The sequence below is a fragment of the Rhinolophus hipposideros genome (genome assembly GCF_964194185.1).
Source record: "Rhinolophus hipposideros genome assembly, chromosome: 13".
NCBI lineage: Eukaryota > Metazoa > Chordata > Mammalia > Chiroptera > Rhinolophidae > Rhinolophus > Rhinolophus hipposideros.
This window is the reverse complement of record NC_138059.1, coordinates 71,271,556-71,293,120: the sequence shown is the minus strand read 5'-3', so window position 1 is coordinate 71,293,120 and position 21,565 is coordinate 71,271,556. Positions and strand designations below refer to the sequence as shown.

Sequence of the window (21,565 nt, the reverse complement as noted above, 5' to 3'; positions counted from 1 at the left end):
TGCCCCTCTTCCCCACCGAACTGCAAGCTCCATGGGTGTAGAAACCTTTTTACCTTTTTAATACACACACATGCACACACACACACACACGTGTGTGTATGTAAGTATATGTCACTATTACCCCTTGTGCCAACAATACCTAGTAAAAATATTTGTTGAATGAACGATTACTTTTCAAGGAAACACTCTTTTCAAAGGTCTACTAAAACGTCTTTATTTCTTATTATCATGGAGAGAATGGAGAGTGGTGTACGTGTGGGTTGGAATAACTATTCAAGCTTTAGAATTTTTATCTTCTTTGAAACCTTTCTTACAACCTCTTTTATAAAGTGTTCCATGAAAATGATCTTTAAATAAGAAAATTAAGAGGTGTTATAGTGGGGAATTAAAGGATTGCCATATATTTTAAAATGGTGTGTTATACAGAGGCACAGAAGGTGTTTATATAGTGTCTACCACTCGTCTGCTGTTTTCCTGGAAGAATGTACATGTTTTTGGCTGTAAACAACTTATTCGCCTTTTGAAACTAGAGAACAAATTGTGGCTTATTCCTATGTTACCTTCTTGTTGTACAGTATCCTTAATTCAGCTAGCACATGACCAACAGATTTCAGCTGTAAAAACACGGGGTGTTTGTGTGACTTTTGCCATTCTTACACACATATTAATCATTTACTCTTGCAGGGCAAATGTGTGGCCACCATTCCAGGGTTGTTTCTTACACTGGGGACGGCAGGTCCCTTTGGTTGGGCTCATGAGACATGTGTTAGTATACGAAGCCCATGAAAGTCCTTACCACGTCTCACCTCCTACAAATTCTGCCTCTGAAAGTACTAAATTAAACGGCCCCATGCTAAAATACACAAACTAATGCAAAGTTCCTTCTTTGCTGAAGTGGTAAAGATTATACTAATACAAAGTTCCTGGTTGTTTTTTTTTTAAAAGAAACAACTATATGTTGCATTAGTCCATAAGCCGAATGAATATATAAGAAATACCGGAGGGAAAGCATTTCTTCCACACGATTTGCGATGGTAAGCAGCCACAGGTACGTAACAGCCAAGGCAGAGGTGTCTTGGCTTATTGCTCGAGTTGAAGGTGAAAACAGGTGTGGGCAGGTGAGAAGGTGAGTGTCAGTCTGGCATGTTCCCTCTCTTGGAGACTTGCCTTCTGCCTCTGTTACGGAGATTTGTGTAGCATCTCATCGATCTGAGAGATTGCATTGCTGTTGAACAAGCTCCAAGACGGGGCATAAAGCAAGGGCTGATGTGCCATCGCTGGGTACTTCCTCTTCCTGCCACGGCCACCTCTTCCACGGTGGTTCCTATTTCCTATCCTTTCCTGAGTGAGGTTAGAGCTCAGGACGTGGGATGATGTGGACAGTGGCCAGCGACATGGGTGGCACCCCACTGGGCTCCCTGCAGGCCAGAGCTTTTAAGAGAGTTCCATGGGTTTCATGATCGCGTCTTGTTTTTATTGCTATTTCTAGTTTTTTTTATGGCCCACTTCCCACTCAAGGCGCCCGACAGCCTTCCCTGCCTCTGGCTCCCCAGGTGGCCCATGCTGTTCTCTCTGAGAGGAGCCCCACTGTCCCCCACCAGAGCCCCCCCGACCGGTGTCCCTTTTACACACGAGGCCTGTGTCAGATCACTACAGCATTTGTCTTTCATTAACCAGCATTCCGATAATAATCACACACTGGTTGTCAGGAAGGTGTGACCAGAGAGAAAGGGCCTGGTTACCAGGTACCAGTCGCTCTACCGGGTATTTCCCTGTGACCCTTTCTCCCAACCTGCGTTCCCTATGTGATAGATGAGGACCAGACCTGGAAGCTCGGAGCTGAGAAAACGTCCCCAGATCAATCACCTAGCACGTGGCCGAGCTCGGACTTGATTTCAGTTCAACTCGATTTCACAGCAAACAGACTCCTTTTCTTGGGATATTTCTGGTTTGACCAGGAAAGCTGGGTTAATAATATAAGTATGATTTAACCCTATTAACAGAATTCCTGGCATCCTTCCCAGCTGTTGGAAATACATCTCCACTAGGGCCTTCCTGGCACCTTCAGATCATGTCACATAGGTAGCGGCCTACTTAAATGATGTTTTTAAAAGTTGAACGGTTATCACTAAAGACAGTCGTTTATTGCCAATAATCTCTTTACGTGGTATATTGAAGTTACAAAATATTCTTCTTCCTTGAGTCTCTCAATACCATATGGATGCTTGGAGTCACGGGTCAATTAGACCAGAACGTACTGTGGTATTCCAAGTGGAAAATGGTGGTGGCCATAGAAATAGAGAGAGAAACACATAGATTAGAAATCTGTGTTGTGGTAGCAGAGAGAGGAGGTTGCGAAGAAGAACCGCATAGGTATCCAGAAAGGTGTGCTGTTGTCCACACACGCTCGACTGGCTCCATCAACACCTCCACCGTTCTGCTCTAAATCAGTGCCCTACGCTGCTGTGGCTGGAATTTCCCAGCATAACTTGCAGCTAGACCTCTGTGTGTGACGTAGGCTCTGCCAAGGCATTGCCCCCGCATGAGGCGTGTGACAAGAGGCAGGAGTAAGACAGTGAAGGGTAGGTATGTGCTGAAGAGACCTGGCAAACACAGTCCAAGGTTCCTGGTGCTGCCAGGGCGTCCATGGTGGGAGTTTGAGTTCTCCAGACCTGTTGTCATGGGACCTGCGTGCTGAGTGCTTTCCTTGTTCAGACAGGAGGTGGCTGGACTCATCTCCTGGCTCTGTGTCCTGTTGAGCATACCCACGGACTCTCCAGGCTTCTGGGAGATTCAGGACTGACCGATACCTTATTTCTGCTTGACCTCGCTAGAGAATTCTGTGGTTTTTCTCCTGCAAAGAAGAATGGAACCAGCCCTGCTTTTAAAGCCAGGAAAGACGGTGCTTTAGGCAGGCTAATTGTGTTTAGTACTGTCGAGAAGGGAAATTGAAAAGAGTGCGTTTATTAAATTTAGTGATATATACTTCACTGTGAGTGTAGCAAAAGCATGATTTTGGGTGTCGTCATTTGGGGGAAAGTAGAAATCAATTATTAATATAATAAGTCGAAGAGTAAATAGGTAGGAAGTGGAGACACCTCCATTGATAACTGGACTGTCACAGTGATGATAATTGATCAGGATCAGAGGTCAAAAGAAGGTGTGTTTTTTTATAAGATAAGTGACAATGGGCCGTGTCCGATTGCTAATAGGAAGGCAGCTGAGAGGGAGACCCAGAGAGAGCGGGTGAAGGAAAGATCCGTGAGCTGGTTATGTAACTCCTTATAAAGGATAATAAGATCGTCCTCTTAGGATTGGGGGGGAATTGGAGTGAAATCATGTGTATGAAGAAATTTTAATGCAGGATCTTGTACTTTGTAAGGGTTCGATAAATATAGCTATTATTATTACTACCACTGCTATTATTGTAGTTGTTTCTGTATGCTTTAGAGGACTGGGAATGTGGACCAACTGTCCCTCCTGATGTCACAGATCTTCCTTTCAGCTCTCACAGGCTGGCCCCGTCGCCACGTTATCATCACTTAATTACGTTAATTAAGTAAACCTGTATCAAGCACCCGGTATGTGCCAAGTATGCATAAACCAGGGGTCTGGGATACACAACTGAGCAAAACGTGTTCTCTGCTCGCCGGGCGCTTTGGGACCACTAGACGAGAGAGATGCATAAACATATCTACTTCATACCAAGTTTTATATTGTGTCAGTCAGGGTTCGAGCAGGAGCAGAACCACTAGGAGATGTGTGTGTGGGGAGGGGGTATTTATTTATTCATTTATGTATCCATCATGTGCGTGTGCACATACACACGTCTATTTATTAAGCCTGAATCCATAGGCAGCAAGGCATGAAGGAAGGATCGTGAACGGGCTGAAACCCCACGGGCACCTTTTTGTATTAAGGTCTTCCCACGCTCACCTGTCATGAATTAGCCCAGTTCTTCTGTTGAGCCATCTACCTTCTTACAAAAGACTGTGTTGAAGTGGGAGGTATTTCTCCCTCACATTCCCATCTACTCGCTGATACACCAATTGGACCTTTATTTTAAAGCATCAAATTTATAATAAGCAGATGTACAAATTTATGCTAGTATGCACTGCTTAATTTCTTGAATACACTGTAGCTGCATTTATTAACAGATTTTATTTAGTCATCTGTGCAGCTAGTAAAAGTAATTGGCTCTCTGTGAGTGAAGAGCGCGACCCAAGCTAACATGCAAATTCATTGGTTTTCAGCTTTAGTTTTTAATTTCACCTACTGTTTACTGCTCAAAGGAATGATAAGTTGTATTTTAAATTAAATGCATATTTGAGGACGAACCCTTAGCAACCAATACTCTTTTTCACTTAAAATCTGCTTCTTAATCTGCTCTGAAAATTAAAGAAGTGTGTTAGACTGTGGCAACTGCTGATGAATTTGAAAAGCTATATTTATAGTTCTTCTTGCCAAAGGAATTCAAGAATTCAAGGTATTGAGTTAGTTGGTCCAGTTCTTTTTGTTGCAAGAAGTTGAAACCAGCTCAGGTGTTACAAAAGGGGTGAAGTGGGTGGGGTGGGGGTTGCGATTATAAGGACGGACCAGGGGCGTTGGCTCAGAAACAGCCGTGCTCTCAGGTGTAGGTGAGGATGGCCGTGTGTGAGTGAGACAGCTGAGGGCCCCAGGTCTGTCTGAGGACGCCCCGCCCCATTCCTGTTTCTCTCTAGAGTCTGTTCTACCATCTCTCTCCTTACTCTCTTCTGGTTTCCTCTACCTTCTCAGGGGCACGTGGCCTGGCCTGGTCACCCATGCTGTCATTTCCAGCCACCACCACCAATTGGCATCAGTTTCTGGGCCTCAGATCAGATTCCTGAAAGAAAGGGTCCCCTGGACCCTGTTTGTGCCCAGAGAATTTGTGCAATATTCTCTTGGACAACCAATTCGCCCTTTTATTTAGACGTATCAAAACTACCTTCTCCAGGTTACCCAAAAGTTCTCTTCTTGGGGAACCACTCCTTTGGGAAAATGTGTGGTTTGTCAGAGCCACCACGAGTCGGGGTCGATTCCCAGGTCAGTGGCAAAGAGCTATGTAACCCATGAAGAAAATGAACTCTAACATGGCTGACCAGGTGGGCGAGAGGTCAGAGTGGAGAAGGGATGTAGGAGAGGGAGAAAGACGGGGAGAGGGGTCCCTGACCAAATGGGGCCTTGGAAGTCACTGCGGACTGTAGCTTTTATTCTGAGTGCAGTGGGGACCACGGGTGCTCCCGAGCCGAGGCGGGCCATGATTCGAGTCTGCTCTTGAGTGGGAAAGCTGGCTGCTGTTACTGAGAAGGAACTGGAAGGGCGGAGGATGGAAATGGGAGCCCGGGAGGAGAGTGCCATACAAATCCAGGCAAGAGATGGTGCCGCTTGGCCAAGGTGGCAGCTGGGGAAGGAGGTGGTGAGAAGTGGCTGCATCCTGGGTACATTCTGGAAAATAAAGTCCACAGGATTTCCCCAAGGTTTGGGTGTGATGGGCGGAGTTGAACTCTGACTTATAGCAAACACATGTAATACCTGATTAATGGGACAAGTTCAGAATTCCAAATGCTGAAGGTAAAACCCAATAACACCGGCTCATACTGCTGCTGAGTCCCCCTCTGTCCTTACATGTGGCTGGAAAAAAGATGCAGACGCTTTGCTGAGCTTGAATTGAATATCGGACTTTACAGAAACGAATATTTCCATTGAAGGCTTTTCGGAGAGGAGTTTTACAAACACCCAAGTTGTGTGTTCTTGCTTGCGTAATGTTAATAGAAAGCTGGCAACGCCAGCCAAGAAGCCTTCCACCAAAGCGCTTTGCAGTCACTCTCCATCCTAAACGTGCAGCTGACTAATCAGCCATCAGTCAAAGCCAAGTCCTGCTTTGCTGAGTATGAAACTGTCAAGATACTACGTTAAAACTTGCGTTAACATCACTCCTTGCTAAGCTGGTGTCGTTGTGTAGTTGGCGGGCATGGTGCCAAATCTAGCAGGGTTTCCACTCTGCTGCCCCAACATCACACCACCACACCAGTCTGATGGTCATTGGCCGATTTCTCCATCTTCGTATAGAGACATAATATACTTGAGGATAAAGCAGGCGAAAACCACTTCCCTGGTTTCAGAGAGCTAAGGGAATGATCTCATCGAGGGGCTAGCAATTGGAAGCAGTGTTTTTAAAAGTGTTGCTACTACAGCTATTCATCATGACTGGATAGGTTTGCCATCCAACTTATTTTTCTGCGTATCTAGCATGAAATTTGAAGAATTTAATCTGAAGCGAGGAGTGGAGTTCTGTTAACTATTTTTAGACATAGTTTTTATCAATTGACACAAGAATCTGATCTTTCTTTGAGCATGACCTGTAGTGGTGATATTTTAAATTAATTTAAAAAAAAACAATTGTTCCTATTATTACTATAACTTTTGCTTCTTTTGTAACATGTTTCAAAATCTGTGGGTCTGATTACATGTTCCACACTGTACTTAATATGTCATTGGCAGCAGTCCCTTAAATATGTAATGTATGTGTTTTGAAAGCAGGTTTTTAAAATAAATCCTGGTGTAGGGTGACACGCTCTGAGACAGGAAAACTTCTCTTGTGAAGTTAGTTGGGTGTGACTGTGGTTTCCTGGAGCGTGGAAGAATCCTGAGGAGTTGCTCAGCCAAGGGGACCAACGGTTCACTTGCCTCCCAGGGCTTGCTCTCCAACGGTAGTTTTTGCTATGCATGAAAAGCTGCAGTTCATTCTCTTTTCCAGAATTTCTATTCGACTTTCTTCCTAGACAGAAAGCCTCAAAAGGCCAATGGGTTGGCTTCCCTCAGATTATTCCTGGAAATTCAGTTAATCTCCAGAGCCAACTCCTCAGGTCTCATTGGGTTGAGGTGAGTAAGTGAGGACCGTTTCCAAGAGTGAGCGATGACACGTGCTTTTTGGCATTTTATTACCATAAATCCATAGGGAGGGTGTAAGGCTTCAGATGACCTGGAATGCACTTCAGTAGAGACGGAAAGGGATTGATCAAATAAGTGGGCGATGTCAGAAGCCGTCTCGTATCTGGTGTGCCGTTAGGTTCCGCCTATGGAAATCCGATGTTTTTGTATCGAGAAAAGCTGATGAGCCATCTTAGAAAGTGGCATCCAATTTACGGAGGACACCACTGAGATTTAAATGAATACTGTTAACTTCTTATTTAAAGAATGGCAAATTTCCCAAGCATATCATATTCTTTGATACGCTGTTTATCTTCTTCTAGGAAAACAAAAGCTGTTCATTGGAGTAAAAATTTTGAGTTTTATTTGTCAGTTAACTCAGGAATTGGTAGTATTCTCCTATAATTGAGCACTGAGGCTTTGTTTCCTTGCAAGAGATGACACTGGATAAGGCGTGTGTGTGTGATGTGCTCTATGAAGGGCTCTGTGCATGGTGGGAAGAGGGGTTTGGTGAGAGTACTGGAGCACCGCGTGACTGAGAAGTGGTGATAACCGATGAGAGGATGAGTGTAGGAGATGCATTAGCTTAAGTAATTCATCTTCCCCTCTATTGTGCGTACACATACTAAGAACTGAAAGCTGGTAGAGGAAAGACTATTTGTCATGTAAATGCCAGCTTCTTGAGAAACTTAATTATATAAAAATGATGTGTATTTTCACAATAGAATAACTTCATAGGTTTTAAAACACTAAACTATGTGCAAACATTGTAAAAATTATAAACAAGATAGAAAGCAAAATTGGCCTATATATCTGCTCCCAAGGGAAACTATTCTTAACATTTTGGAATGTCCTTTCGGAATCTCTCTCTCTCTCTCTCTCTCTCTCTCTCTCTCTCTCTCTCTCTCTCTCTCTCCACACACACACACACCCCTCCTCCCTGAGGTTGTATGTCATATACTCATTGGGACTTCCTTTTTTTCAACTACGTATTAAATGTCTTTCCATTTCAATAAATATAGAAATATGCCTTTGTTTTTAGCCGTCCATTTTACTTCTGCATGTTTAACCCCAAATTTATCGATGGATGTTTAGGGAATGGTCACTTTTTTAATATCATAAGAAGCTCAATGATAAATATCCTCTTGTGCTTTTCTGTATTTTCCCCCTTAGATGTAGAATTGCCAAAAACAAAGGGGTGGAATTAAATCGGCTCCCTTTTCCCGAAAGTCGGCCTCCCACAACCTGTGGGTGAAAATGTCAGCTCCCTCAGATGTTGACCAGCACAGAGCATTATTCCTCATAATTTTTGTGAATCTAATTAAAAGATCATCTCTCTATTTTATTTTATTTTAATTTGAAAAGCTTAAAATGTAAAAATCTCCCATAATCTTACCACTTAAAAATTGTGTGTCCGTGTGTATTTATTATAAGGAAAGAAATGAAAAGGACCCCCTTGCCCCATTCCATCTTCTGTTTCTTAAGGCGTGTAGCTCTTTAGCAAACTACATTGTTTTGCAAATGCCTACCATATTAGTCTACAATTTGCCTGTTTCTCTTAATAAATCATTAACAATTGTGCTCCTCTTGATAGAGCATGGCTATATTTTGATGTCCTCCTTTTAGTGTCTTTATGGTATGTACACTATAGGTGTTCCATACCGTGAAGACAATTCTGGTTGTTTGATTCGGCAATGTCACACTCCAGGAATTGTTCACAAATGTTTGCATGAGTGCATGAAGGGCTAAGCCTGTGTCCACAAGCATATTCACTGTGGCAATATTTTTAATGATGAAAAATGGAAAAGTACCTCCATGTCAGTCAAGAAGAGATTGGTTAAAAAACATGATCTCGTAAAATGTTATAGTACTCAACATTTTAAATGGAGTAGGTCTGCTACTAGCATGAAGATGCTCATTACTTACTAACACAAGTTGCAAAATCATGCTTGTAGTATAATCGCATTCAGGTTTAAACACTCCAAACAGCATGTATGCACAGGTAGACGCTTAATGTCTTGTAAGTAATTTGAACTTTGACCGCAAATTAATAAAGAAGCATTTTGAAAAATGGAAAGTACGTCGCAACTCGACAAAACCTAGGGAAAAATTAAATATTTAAGTGAGACTGGGAAGTCGCTGAAAGTCCACCAGCTGGAAAGTTGATGAGTCTGTGAAAACAGTTGGGTACAAAGTGGTATTTTTTTATCAGTACAAAATGTTGCATTCACACTGTGGAGGAAGAGGGAGAAGATAAAAAGAGGAAGAGAGAGTCCACCATACGTTCAAAAGAGATTAGCCGGAAGCAGAAGTGGACGCCATTGACTCTGATCGTGGAAGAACACAGAACTCAAATGCCTCTTCTTCAGGACAGCGTTGTACATATTTCAGAGCAGCTCAGTGGGCTAAAACCTTCTGTTTTCTAGACAACACAGTCCCAGTTCCTCCTAATAAGGTCCTTTGCCTTCCCTACATTTCCTTTGTTCCAGTTTTTTTTGCTGTCCATCTTGAAATGGGACAGCCAGAACCAGATCCCGTTGCCTTCCAACTTCTCGTCTCATCCCTGTGAGATAGTCAGATTAATCCTTCCTTGTGCAGGAGATACTTTCTAGAAAATCCAGACTAAGGTTATTCTTAAACATCCACCTTGTGTGTTCTGAAAATTACTCATCAGCGGACTCACTGTTTTTATTCCTCATTTGTCACTGGCCTGGTACTTTCATCTGGATGTTTTCCTTCTGCCCCCTCGAATTTTAAGGTAAAGCCATTATTTGCAGGTTAGTAAATCTCCTGACAAGGAAATTGGTCTTGATCTCACAAGATTCTCATCGTCTTGCCAGGGGTCCATCATTCTGGCGTAGAGAATCCAATCATTATCTTGGATGATTTGTGTAGCCAGTTATTAGCTTGCAGTATCTTCCTTTGCCTCGTAAGGCTTTGAGAGCTAAAGCAAAAACAAAAGCCCGGCACGTCTAGTATTTTTTTGTTTTGTTTGTTGGTTTTCTGGACTATTTACCCATTGTCAGCTGACTGTGGTAGTGAATCAGGAGATTTGGACATGGCCTCTGCCCCATGAAGACCAGCACGCTTTTGAAGAGCCACAGCAGTTCCCCTCTCCCCCCTAGGTGTCCCTCCTGGGGACGGTGTCCTTTTCGTACCCATGTCTGATGGCCCACAACTATGGGAAGCCATTTCTTCTTGCTCCATTTGCCACTAGAGCTGAGTGTCATTCAGCTCTGCGCATGCCCTCTTTCTTCTCCCTTTTGCACGTACCCACTCTGATGCTGCACTTGAGTTCTGTCCATCCAATCGGATGTTTGCGGTTCTTGCTGCCTGTCTTCTATTATTGAACCCTTTGCCTCCTTATAAGCGGCAGCGTTCTCAGATTCCCTCAACTTTTCCATTAACAGAAAGGTCAGCTCATATTTAGGAGTTGCATCATATCAGCTTCAAGGAAGAAAGAAGCTACGTTAGCCCAGGCCCTCTAAATCACCAGAACACTTTCCCTTGGTTGCCAGACATTGTGCAAATTGGGGGAGAATAAATAAATAAGAGCGCCTGCTTTGAGCAGATGAAGTACAAAATTTCTCCCTAGGCGGAGGAATTAGAGAAATGGCCCTCTCCCATGGCCGAAGAAGCCTGGAGACCTGGCTTGAGTGGGGACTGGATTTTAGCCCCATCTTACTAGTGACCAGGACATCACCACACACCCGCTTGGAGCAGTCTGGTATGAAACACATTCCCACTGTATTTGGGGAAAAAAAACATAGACTATGGGGCTGCCTCTTTGCAGCAGTTTCCCAATTTCTGGTCTCAGGGTTCTTGGGGCTACACCTTACACATCAGTTACTCCTGGTTTGGTTCTGTCTTCTTTAAAAAAAAAAAAATTAACAGTACTATTGAGGTATAATTTATATACCATAATATTCATCCCATTGCAAGAATAGAGTTCAATGATTTTTAATTCACATACAGCATTACACAGATATCACTGTGATCTCATTCTAGAACATTTCCATCACCCCAGAAAGTTCTCTGGTGCCCATTTGCAATAATCAGTTCCTACGCCCACCCCCAGCCCCAGGCAATCACTGATCTGCTTTCTGTCTTTATACATTTGTGTTTTCTGGAAATCTCCTGTCAGTGGAATCCTATCTTCCTTTACCTGCTTTCTTCTTCTGCTAATCTAATAGGGGTTCGAATTTAATTGAGGTCCGTATCTTTTGCTGAAATTTGTCTGCTAATCTACCAGCAGTACAAGCAGTACCTTTGTACTACCAGCAGACTGCAGTACCCTTCCCTGTCCCTTTCTTTCCATTCTGCCTCAGCATTCACACATGTTTTGTTCCCTCCCATCCTGGAACATTCTCCCCTGTCCATCATCCTCTTTGGCCACCACCCTGTTTATTTCTCTAGCCATTTCTGAGCACAACTTCTCAAGGCTTCTCTTCTCTCCTATGAACTTTCCTATCAAAAAAATCTTTCTAGGGGCAGCCCGGTGACTCGGGCGGTTAGAGCTCCGTGCTCCTAACTCTGAAGGCTGCCAGTTCGATTCCCACATGGGCCAGTGGGCTCTCAACCACAAGGTTGCCGGTTAGACTCCCGCAAGGGATGGTGGGCTGTGCCCCCTGCAACTGGAAAACGGCAACTGGACCTGGAGCTGAGCTGCGCCCTCCACAACTAAGACTGAAAGGACAACAACTTGACTTGGAAGAAAGTATACACTAGAAGTACACACTGTTCCCCAATAAAGTCCTGTTCCCCTTCCCCAATTAAAAAAAAAGTCTTTCTAAGTAGAAATATCTGCTATGAATAAAAGAACATTAAAAAGAACAGGTAATATACACGTGTAAATGTTAAAGCATAGTGATGCAATGAAACCCACACCCAGCACCCACTTCTTCCATCAGCCTTACAAACAGTGGCACACAGGACTCAGAGTATCTAAAATCACTTCTTCATCTCTACGTTGTTTTGTCCTCTGGTCATTTCTAACTCATTTGAATTCCACTTTTAAATAAGGAGTCTGGGCTAAATAGTCTTTGAAATCCATTACATTGCTAAAACTCCCTGATTACTACTCAGATGTGAATTTGGTTGTTTGTTTGTTTAGTGGATTATAGAAGATTTGTAGCCTACATCGTTGAATAATATTATAATTTATTTTATTATGAAGTTTTGGCTAATAGCATGACATACAATTATAGCGTCATTTCTATCAGAAACTTATTCTACTTTGTATTAATTTGCTTTACATGCTTGGTTTTTTCCCCCTAAACTTTTAAAGGTAAAAGCTGGGTTTCCTGTAATGTTTCCCTCCAACCCCTCCTCTTTCTAGATTGAATTCATTTAACCAGTGCAGTTGGCCCCAGAGGAGGTATGGACATCAATTATGGCTACAACGTCATATTAATTGACTGCTTAAATATTTAATGAATGTAATACTTGACACTTAGGGAGAAACTATTTATAATCACCAAAACCAGGCCTTTGTTTTCATCTTTTATGCCTGGTGTTTACCATATTCCCGTTGTAACATCAGTTGGGAATGAGCTGCTGTAGAAGAGAAAAAACGCTCCCCCTCAGACTCCCACCTCCAGGCAGAAAAAGTTGCATAGAAAATGACTAGAGATGGACATTTAAAACATTTGCACTTATATTTACCAACCTGCCAAACTACATTTTTATTGACCATTCATTGCATTTTTGGAAGTTTGAAATGTTTTCTTCTTCCTTCCTATGGTGTATTGATGTCATTAAAACAGCTCTTAAAAGTACCATCCCCTCCCCCCCTTGGACACTTATTTCATTAAGGTTTCTCTGCACCCTGATAAATGTGGTCACTTGTTAAGACGTTACAAGTAGACCACACGTGGCTGACTGTGTTTGTACGGAGCTAGCCTTGGTCTGCCAGGAGTAGAAATACATGGGAAGGTCTTCTCCCTGACAAGTTCCGGCCAACGAGACAGGGGAGCCCAGTTCAAGTGACAGATAAATCCAGCCAAGTGGGTTCCAGGCACAGGTCGTTCCTGGGCTCTGGCAGCTCTCACATGTGGGCAGGTGTTATGACTTCAACTCACGTCCACCTCAGCGTTTCCCTTTCTGAAAATAGACTGGTGGCCTTAGCCTCTATAATTCTAAATCTATTTGATCACATTCTTTGTGCTTTTCCTCCTACCTAAAATTAAAAAGGAACAGATAAGCATATCTTCTATTCAAGTTGGCTGAGCGAAGATTTACTGACTCCACAAACTCTGCTCTAGAGGGAAGGGCTGTCGTGTGGACCTGTGACGTGTCTCAGAGGCTTAGTGTGAAATACGCCCTCCCCGTTAGCAGCCCGTCTGACTCTTCTTTGTTCCCTTACAACTTGAACAAGTTTGCCCCAAACCTCATTTACAACACCCATCACCTTACAAAAAACCTTTCTTAACATCAGTCTCCTTTGTCAGGCTTCCCAAATTTTGAAATAACCAGATTCAGTTCCCTGAGGCCTAATGTTATATTTGTCTTAAACCTTAAGTATCACTGCATTTTGTCAGCAAGGGAAAGACAATTAATACGATTTTTAAATCATAATTAAGGTCTTAACTGCTGTAGATAAAAAGTAAAAACCAATTCTTCATGAACTAAAGAGTATGGTTAAGACCAGTATTCATTGTCAAAGATAAGGCATGGTTTTCTATTTAGAGTTCTCTTCTATTAAACATAATCAGCATGAAACAGTTACGAATTTATTTACTTGAGTTTTCTCAGTTGTAGAAAACAATGATGTTTCAAATTTTGGGTTTTTATTTTTGGGGTTTTTTTTTTTTGGAAGTCTTCATGCTTTCAAGCCTTCAAAGTTTTGTTCTCCTGAAAGGCTTCTCTGTGTTTGTGGTACTTCTTGTTTGTGTTATGAGAGATGATACATCAGTTGTATGTCACTTTGTAGTGTCAGTTACTTTACTTCTGTGTTGCATTTTCCCCCAGGTAAACCACCTGCACGCTGTCATGCAAAGCTGAGGTTTGTGCGAGTGAGAATTTTTGTGTTTCATTTCACAGGTAGGGAGCAGTAAGCGGGAAATGACCTTCACATTTCAACCAGAGGACCTAAAACGCGACTCCAGTAAGAAGATGTCTCATCCGCACTTGTTCCCTTTGGCCATGGAGGAAGATATGAAAACAGCAGACCCCAAAACAGTCACCCGAGCCCTTGATCATGAAAAAGAGAACACCCGCTCCATCTGTCTCCTTGAGCAAAAGCGAAAAGTCGTTTCCTCCAACATCGATGTCCCTCCGGCAAGGTAAGGGACCGGCAGACCGTTCTGTGCCCTGGGCGTCCATGGAGAGTGTCACAGGCGCCATCACAGCTCCCCCGAGTGTGGGGATGTAGGAAGGGTTCTCTGCCAAGAACTTCTTTCTGTTGCTTGTGTGATATGGAGCTTTTCAGAACCGACTCTCAGGCTGTGGTCGTTGGAAATACTGCAGCTGTGGAAAAGCACATTTCATTAGATTTTGACAAACGGGTAATAAAGCGCAAACGAATAAATGTAAAAAAATAATAAACATGAAACGTAGGACTGAGTATAGCCTCTTAGCCGCAAGGTCGCTCAGTCTGTGGTCAGGCTAGACTCAGCCCTGGCCTCTTCATGTGTGGCCTGTGAGATAAGAGTGGTTTTACATGTTAAAAGGGTTAAAAAAAAATGAAGGTCATAGGTGGCCTGTAAAGCCTAAAATATTTGTGACTCATTGCAGGAAGTTTGGTGTTCCCTGGTTTATATCATAGGAATCCTTTTAAGACAGATCTCCCTTTGAACTGGGCCAAGAGGGTTTAACTGAAAAATCAAAAGGCTTTTATCATATTATAATTTTACTTAAACCACATCCGGTAGTATATTATGGCAGAATGACAATGGAACAGTAGTAGAACATACACATTAGACCTTTTACTTATTTTCTTGCTTATCATTTATCTCACCTAGATTTGGGGGGCATCCAGAAAATTGACAGATATCTCTCATAGTAAGGTATGATAATTCCCATTTTACAGATGAGTAAACAGACTCAGAGACATTAAATGATCACTCAGGAGCACACGTTTAACAAATGATACACCTAACACTATGGTAGGTTTCTGACCCCAAGTGAATTTTTTTCCGTATTACCATCATTACGGTTTATGGAATTAGTGTTTATTCAATTTACAGCTGTGTTGCCTTAAAATACATTGATCACAAATGCATTGATCACTCGTATCACTCATTATCCAGCCTCTGAAAACAGCTCAACAGTTGGGCAACCATTGTTAGGTAACGTAGATTATTAGAGCATGGCCTTTGTTATTCTCTTTTTGCCATTGTTTTTTTGTAAGTACTGATGCTTAAATTGGTTGGATTGCACCCAAACAGCAATTACCATTTGATTATGCAAAGTAGTAACTGTCTTCTAATTATAACTCTAAAGCTAAAGAAATCTATTAGCAAACCCGTTGTAACAGGAATAAAGTAAATTTGGCCAAAAAAATATTCCTAGACCTAACAGCAGCTTGTTAGAATACGCCAGATTATTATTTTGCTGTTGGGAAAAAAAAATGAACCGTACGGTACTGTTTGTTTTGCAGGGTATTAAAATATAGTGATGTCATATTTTTCACTTGCTGGATACGATGGAATTATTTTCTCCTTCTAGGATGCATTCTGGGTATTGTCTATCTTGAAAGAATTTCAGAAACTTGTTAACATTGAGTTCAAAGTTAAGAAATGACCACAGCCACAAGCAGTAGCCTATGTATACAATGGAAAATTGCGAACTTAATTTGGCTACCACTTTCCATGGCATTTTCTACATTTTCTCCTTTGTCTTTTATGTAGTATATACCCTTTATAGAAAAGTCTCCTATGTGAAATTTGGAATTCAGTGAAAGAGAAGGCAAGATGGGGATGATTGTTTCTGAATCTCCAGGAGCCCAGGAGTGGCTGGAATAAATGTTTAATGTTTAAATGCATTAAAAACTTTTCAGGTCACAAACTCTGTAACCAATATGAAACTACCGGGGAAAAGGGGGAAAGCAAAAAAGCTCCCTTTAGGATTATCTTATTAAACATTTAATATGTATATGGAAGGGAATAGAGGCATCCCTACTCATAGTGAAGAAATACTAACACTGCTGTCACCTACCTGTGGATTCCCGTTAGGAACTGGAGCAATCCCCATAAGGAGCTATGCAGACCATCTTTTCCAGGAAACCTTTATCCGCTTCCATCCCTTCCCATCGTTTTTAGGAATTCAGGTCAGCGAGTAACTGTTGTTCCTGCCTTCTTGCTCCAGTGTGTCTGTTTGTTACACAGCAGTGAAACTTGGAAATGCATTCTTTTGAATTTGACATACCAATTTTTAAAAAGACTCCTTGGTACTAGCTTACACTGTTATTGATTCTTCTTTTAAATATTAACTTCGGTTTTCTCACCTCCTGTAAATTGAGTTCTGGGTGGGGAAGAGTTGAGAGATAAGGCTTAACTTGGAATTCTTTTGGAATTTGATTTTTATCGGTTTGGTCATAGAGAGCTGTTCAAGTGGTTTCTTAGATTGACATTTCAAATCACTTTGGAAAGAATATAATTTTAAGCAATAGGAGAGTTCTTGAAGAGTATGTTTTTATATTGGAGATAAAATGGCTTAGAAAATAGAACTGGTAGGTACGAAGGAGGAGTTGGGGGGTTATGCTGCCCATGGGTCTCCAGGAAGTCCTGTGGCCTTGACCCCTGGGTCCAGGAGAGGTCCCCAATGTGCCTCTCCTTCAGCTCCTTGCCTCCTGGCTGCACCCCAGCTTCTCTCCGGCCAGTGGAGCTTCTCTGCTCCTAACACTGTTGTCAACGCCAGAAGAGTGGCCTGTTCCTCCCACAGCTATGATCATGCTGGATGGAGAAACCAGAAGGTTGGGGTCTTTAGCACCTCCTTCCAAACTACGAAGACCTAACAAGCTGCTGAGGTTAGGCAGAAGTCAAAGCCCGTGTTGTGGTTTTGAAATATTCAGCTTTTGTTTTCAAAGTGTTACTGGGCTTATTACAATGTTAAATTAAATTATCAATATGTTTGGTGACCACAGATAATGGCTATAAAAAGATAGGTTCTCTTGTCAGTGTATGAGACAGTGGCTACTATACATACACATTTGTGCTTTTTAGATTTCAACTATTTTTCTATGCAAACCAATGAAAAATACCGTAAGCAGAGCCGATAGTCATAAGCTACGCTAGCTCATGTATTGCCCACGTTTTCTACTGTAAAATGTTGGTTCATTGTCTGTGGGATAACATTTTAGGGGTTTTCTTAGTCAATTATTGGATAACTCCGTGGAAGTTAATTGAATGTCCACTTAGAAGGAACAGTTGTGATCTGCTGCCCCAAGGTCTATTCTACGCATAGACAGCACTCAGTAAGCTTTCTTTCTCATCATAAAAGCCACATTTTCTTCTCTGGCTAGGTGTTCTGTCGAATCTGCCGAAGTAACATCTTACCTCTTCCCCCTAGCCATGAGGGCATCCTGCCTCATTTCCTCAAACGGTGGCAGGGTCCCCTTAGTAGCCACTGGACCCACCTGCATGTGACACCCAGAGACAGGTTAGCGCCACCCTCTGGACAAGCAGGAGGCCGGGCAGCACACCTGGTAAGGGGCGGGTTTCCACAGCACTTCATGGATGTGTTGATGTTTTCAGGCTCAGGATTTTCTACACTGAGTCACTCCTTCTATTGCCACCCGTGTGGCTGAGAGACTCCATCACGTTGGAATTACGCTGCGTGCATTTCCTTTGGAATCGCCCCGCGGAGCTGAGTGTGATGGCGGCTTCCTTTATCTCATGTGAAACCACACTGGTTTGCAAGTTTGCTCCAGCTCTCCTATAAGAGCCGTGGGGCTTCTGCCTCCATCATTCCTTCTGTGTGTGGTAAACTGTGGGGAGAAGCAGCAACCTGTTCCTTGGTGTCTAGGGGGTAGGATAACAGGGCCTTCTATGGCAGTTGTCACATCAGAAGTGACCCAGGGGCAGAGACTTTTGCCATGAAGGGTGCTCGCTGCTTGGCTTGGTGTCAGTTGTATTCTTAGTCAAAGCCGGGCAGAATTCCCTGGCCTGGCAAGGACCTGGCAGTGGCATGGGGACAGTGCCCACTCTCCGTTATGGTCTTTTGTCTCCACATTACTGAAACTCCATGTATCCATGTGGCATCAGAGGAACCAGCCTTCAGAGGGAAAAGGACCTGTTTCCAAGAATAAACATGAAAAAGCACCGAGGTTTTCTGAGCCTATCGCTGACGCTTCCAAGTCCAAATATGTTCGTTGCTCCCTCTTTGTTTCCCAGATTCCGCGTAATCTAATTATATAAATTTTAACTATCCACATAAAGAAAAAAATCACACGCCTTTTCTTCTGCCTACCGGCTAGAAGGGAAACAGGGTATTTTGTCCGGATGATACCCATCAACCACAGCAGACGTCTTCATGTTGAGCGTGGTGGTCAGAGGCGGGTTTTGTATCTCACAGAGCAGCAAGAACTATGAGCGTCTTGAAAAATCATCTGGTCCACTCACATTATTTGAGAGATGGGAAAGTCTTTCTGTGAAAAAAAAAAAAAAAAAGCTAAGAGTTTTGGTTTGAATAATGGATAGAAACACTTTCTCAACGCTGATTTTTCGGATTTTGCCTCATTTCCATTTGTGAGGCAGCACTTAAAATGCATCGCGCGTGACTGTATTTGCTGACGTGCTAATAGTCTTCCTTCTTGTTTGAGAGGCAGGCATGCGGCTGTCTGCTTCATCCCATGAAACACACCACCTGCTTCTCCAGGCTGGAGTGTGGCGTCTTTCCACCGAGGAATCCGCATGTTCTGTGCAGTTAGAACACGGCAGTGCTGTTTGAAGCCAACACCGAAGGTGGCCAGGGATTAGAGGTGGCAGCTGAGGGCACGATCGGTGTCGCCAGGGTGACGCATTCCTGTGTGCAATGCACAGAAGCCCCGGGAGGGTCCTCCAGTAAGGGAGAGACATGAAAAATCAAAGACGGGCAGTGGTTTCATGCAAATCATTCTAGGGGGAGAAAAGGCTACTGTTAACTACAGTCAGAATTATGATCAATCTTTTGGGAAATGGTATGTTTAATTCAATGGCTAGAATACCTTATCTTTGTTTTCTTATACCTGTGCCTTTGGACGCTAAAAACAAATGAACACATTTTTTAAAATTTAGTGAGATGAAAAAGACTTATTCCTGCAGTGAGAAAGATAGTATCTAGTGTTAATGTTTGTGCCTGAGACTCAGGGGCTTTGTTTCTCTGAGTTGCCTGAAATGACTCCCAAGTGCCATTTCCCATGTGACTCCAGAGGAGATGTCAGATCAAGGCAGGGTCCCCCATGATTTCACCTAAGACCCTGCGATCGAGGTGGGGTTGCTTCTGACTATGGGCTCCGGGAGGCAGGGCCGTGTCTTATCAGGGAAGAGGGACCCCCCACTTCAGTTTATTCTCCAGACCACAGCGTCACAGAGCCAGAAGTGCTGGGGAAAAGCACGGGACCACAGCTGAAAAGGCAGAGGTATTTCTGCTAAATGACCAGATGGGTCCCCCAGCTTGAAACTTCCACAGCTAGCAACTGGGCTGTTGGTGAAGGGTGGGCTTTCATAGTCCCTCGTCTTTGCCCACTTCGGTGGAAAGACACTTACACAGTTTGATCCTGTTACTTACATTGACATCTCAGTAGCATTTGAAAAGGAAGAATCATAAACCATCGCAGTCACTGGCTGAATGCCTACAACGGTGATGAGAAATAAGGAACGAGTGAAAGAATCAAGTGCATCTAGGGAAGCCTCCACCCTCTGGTCCCAATGAAGTTTTCAGCCTAAGGGACAGTCAGTCTTTTGTGGAGCTGGTGCATTTTGGGTGTTAGAATGGCTTTTCTTTTATGAAATCTTGGTGACAGATGATAGGTTGTTTTTCATATTTAAATTGTGGGCAACTTAAAACGCTAGCCCCCTCATGTTGGTTCCCCAACTTTTTAATAATCGTGGGATCTTCAAATCCCAAACTAGAGGAAAGGACTGTCCCCTAAACCAAGAGACTTGAATTCTTCCACTCCACTGATTGCATCCCCTTGGCACACAAAAACCTCCATTCTGTCATCTGTTTTTACAGATGTTTTAGTCACTTGGACCAGTTGAACTCTTAAAAATCCCTTCCAGCATGGACAGCCAAGACACATTACGATTCATCATTAAATATTGCCTGGTCTCAGAAGACGTCACCATGTACCCTAGGGTTCGGGTCTCCACATTAAATAATCAATCCAATTTAACTCTAAAACAATGTATGATTGAATACTTCAGTACAATGCATTATCATAATTACTCCTTGCAACTTTTTGTATGTCTTATTAGATGTTAGTAGTGTTGCCAGGCTTTATTTGCTGTCTTGACTAAGGGTCCATTCTTCAAAGAGGCAAATGGTTCTGCCATTTCACGGACACAAAGTGTACAGCAGTGAAACTCAGTTGTTTTCAGTGGGTGATGCTTGTCACCACCAGCAAGCCCTGTGTTACTCACAGAGGCCTTCGGAAATGTCTCGGGGGCAATTCTCGTTGCGCACAGTAGTCCTGCAGGTGAATACGTCTCCTGCCCCCAATGCTAGTCCACCCTCTTCGAGGGCCACGGGTGGGTTTCGTATCTATGATGAAATGGTGGAATAACAGCTGAACGTAATTTGATTATTACATTAACTGCACAAATACTAGTTATCAATATCGTTATGAAATACTGCAGATAAACGGTGGGTTACCTCACATGAGCTTTTCTGTGTATAAGAACCCTGTCCAGATGCACTCTTTTGAGGCTTTTTATTTCTTTTTATTTCAGCTTAACATAAATTAAACATGTATTTCCCATGTTCCAGTCAGTCCTGGATATATTTGGCTGATAGTTGGAAGAAATAAAATTTCTGCAGCCTTCAGTTATTAAAATAGAACCAACCACCCACTCATTTTATTACATTCTGTGGCATAGTTTTGAATGACAGTCTAAGTATTTTAATTGGTCTCCTGCTGATTTATAACCCCTTGTTTTATGTTTCACATTTTATATCTCAAAATTACAAGTTACAGTACCATTTTTATAGTGTGCCATTTAAACAGAGCAAACAGCATTAAAAAAAAAAAAAGAAAGAAAAAGGCAAGTTCCTTTCAGACACCCAAGGGTCGTTCACTTGCTTTGTCTACATTTCGGGGTGCTGGCTGGTTCTTGTCTGTCTCAGCTGAATATCTCTGCTAGGTTCACGGAGGTTCTCTGTGTGATGGGGCCCAGAGAAGGTGGTCTCCCCACAGCTGCTGCTCTCTGCATCCCAGACGTATGAGGTCTGAAAATTAAGTTCGCAAAATCATCCTGGCAAAAGTGCTGCATACTTCATTGCTGGATATCACTATGGTCACCTGCGAAGTCCTCCCCTTGGGAAGCTATGCACCGATGCCAGTGCCTACTCCACCCTTCAAAGCAATGTGGGAACTCTTTTTCTGGAATGGCCATCAGAGCTGTTTTTACCCTTGATGTCCTGAATATCACCAAAATGTCTTTCTTTCATTTTCTTTATCTTTGGGTAAAGAAAG

At 42.8% G+C, this 21,565-nt stretch overlaps 1 protein-coding gene across 4 annotated transcripts in view; it reads left to right on the top strand.

Moving 5' to 3' along the window:
- The window catches only part of ZNF704 (zinc finger protein 704), a gene marked incomplete at its 5' end in the record, with an annotated part of 143,196 nt that overhangs the window by 18,902 nt on the left and 102,729 nt on the right, over positions 1-21,565 (top strand). For all 4 annotated transcript variants that reach the window (XM_081070923.1, XM_081070921.1, XM_081070922.1 and 1 more), the window contains one exon: positions 13,993-14,234. In XM_081070923.1, coding sequence (XP_080927049.1) covers positions 13,993-14,234 — 242 coding nt within the window. The remainder of the gene's footprint in view (positions 1-13,992; positions 14,235-21,565) is intronic.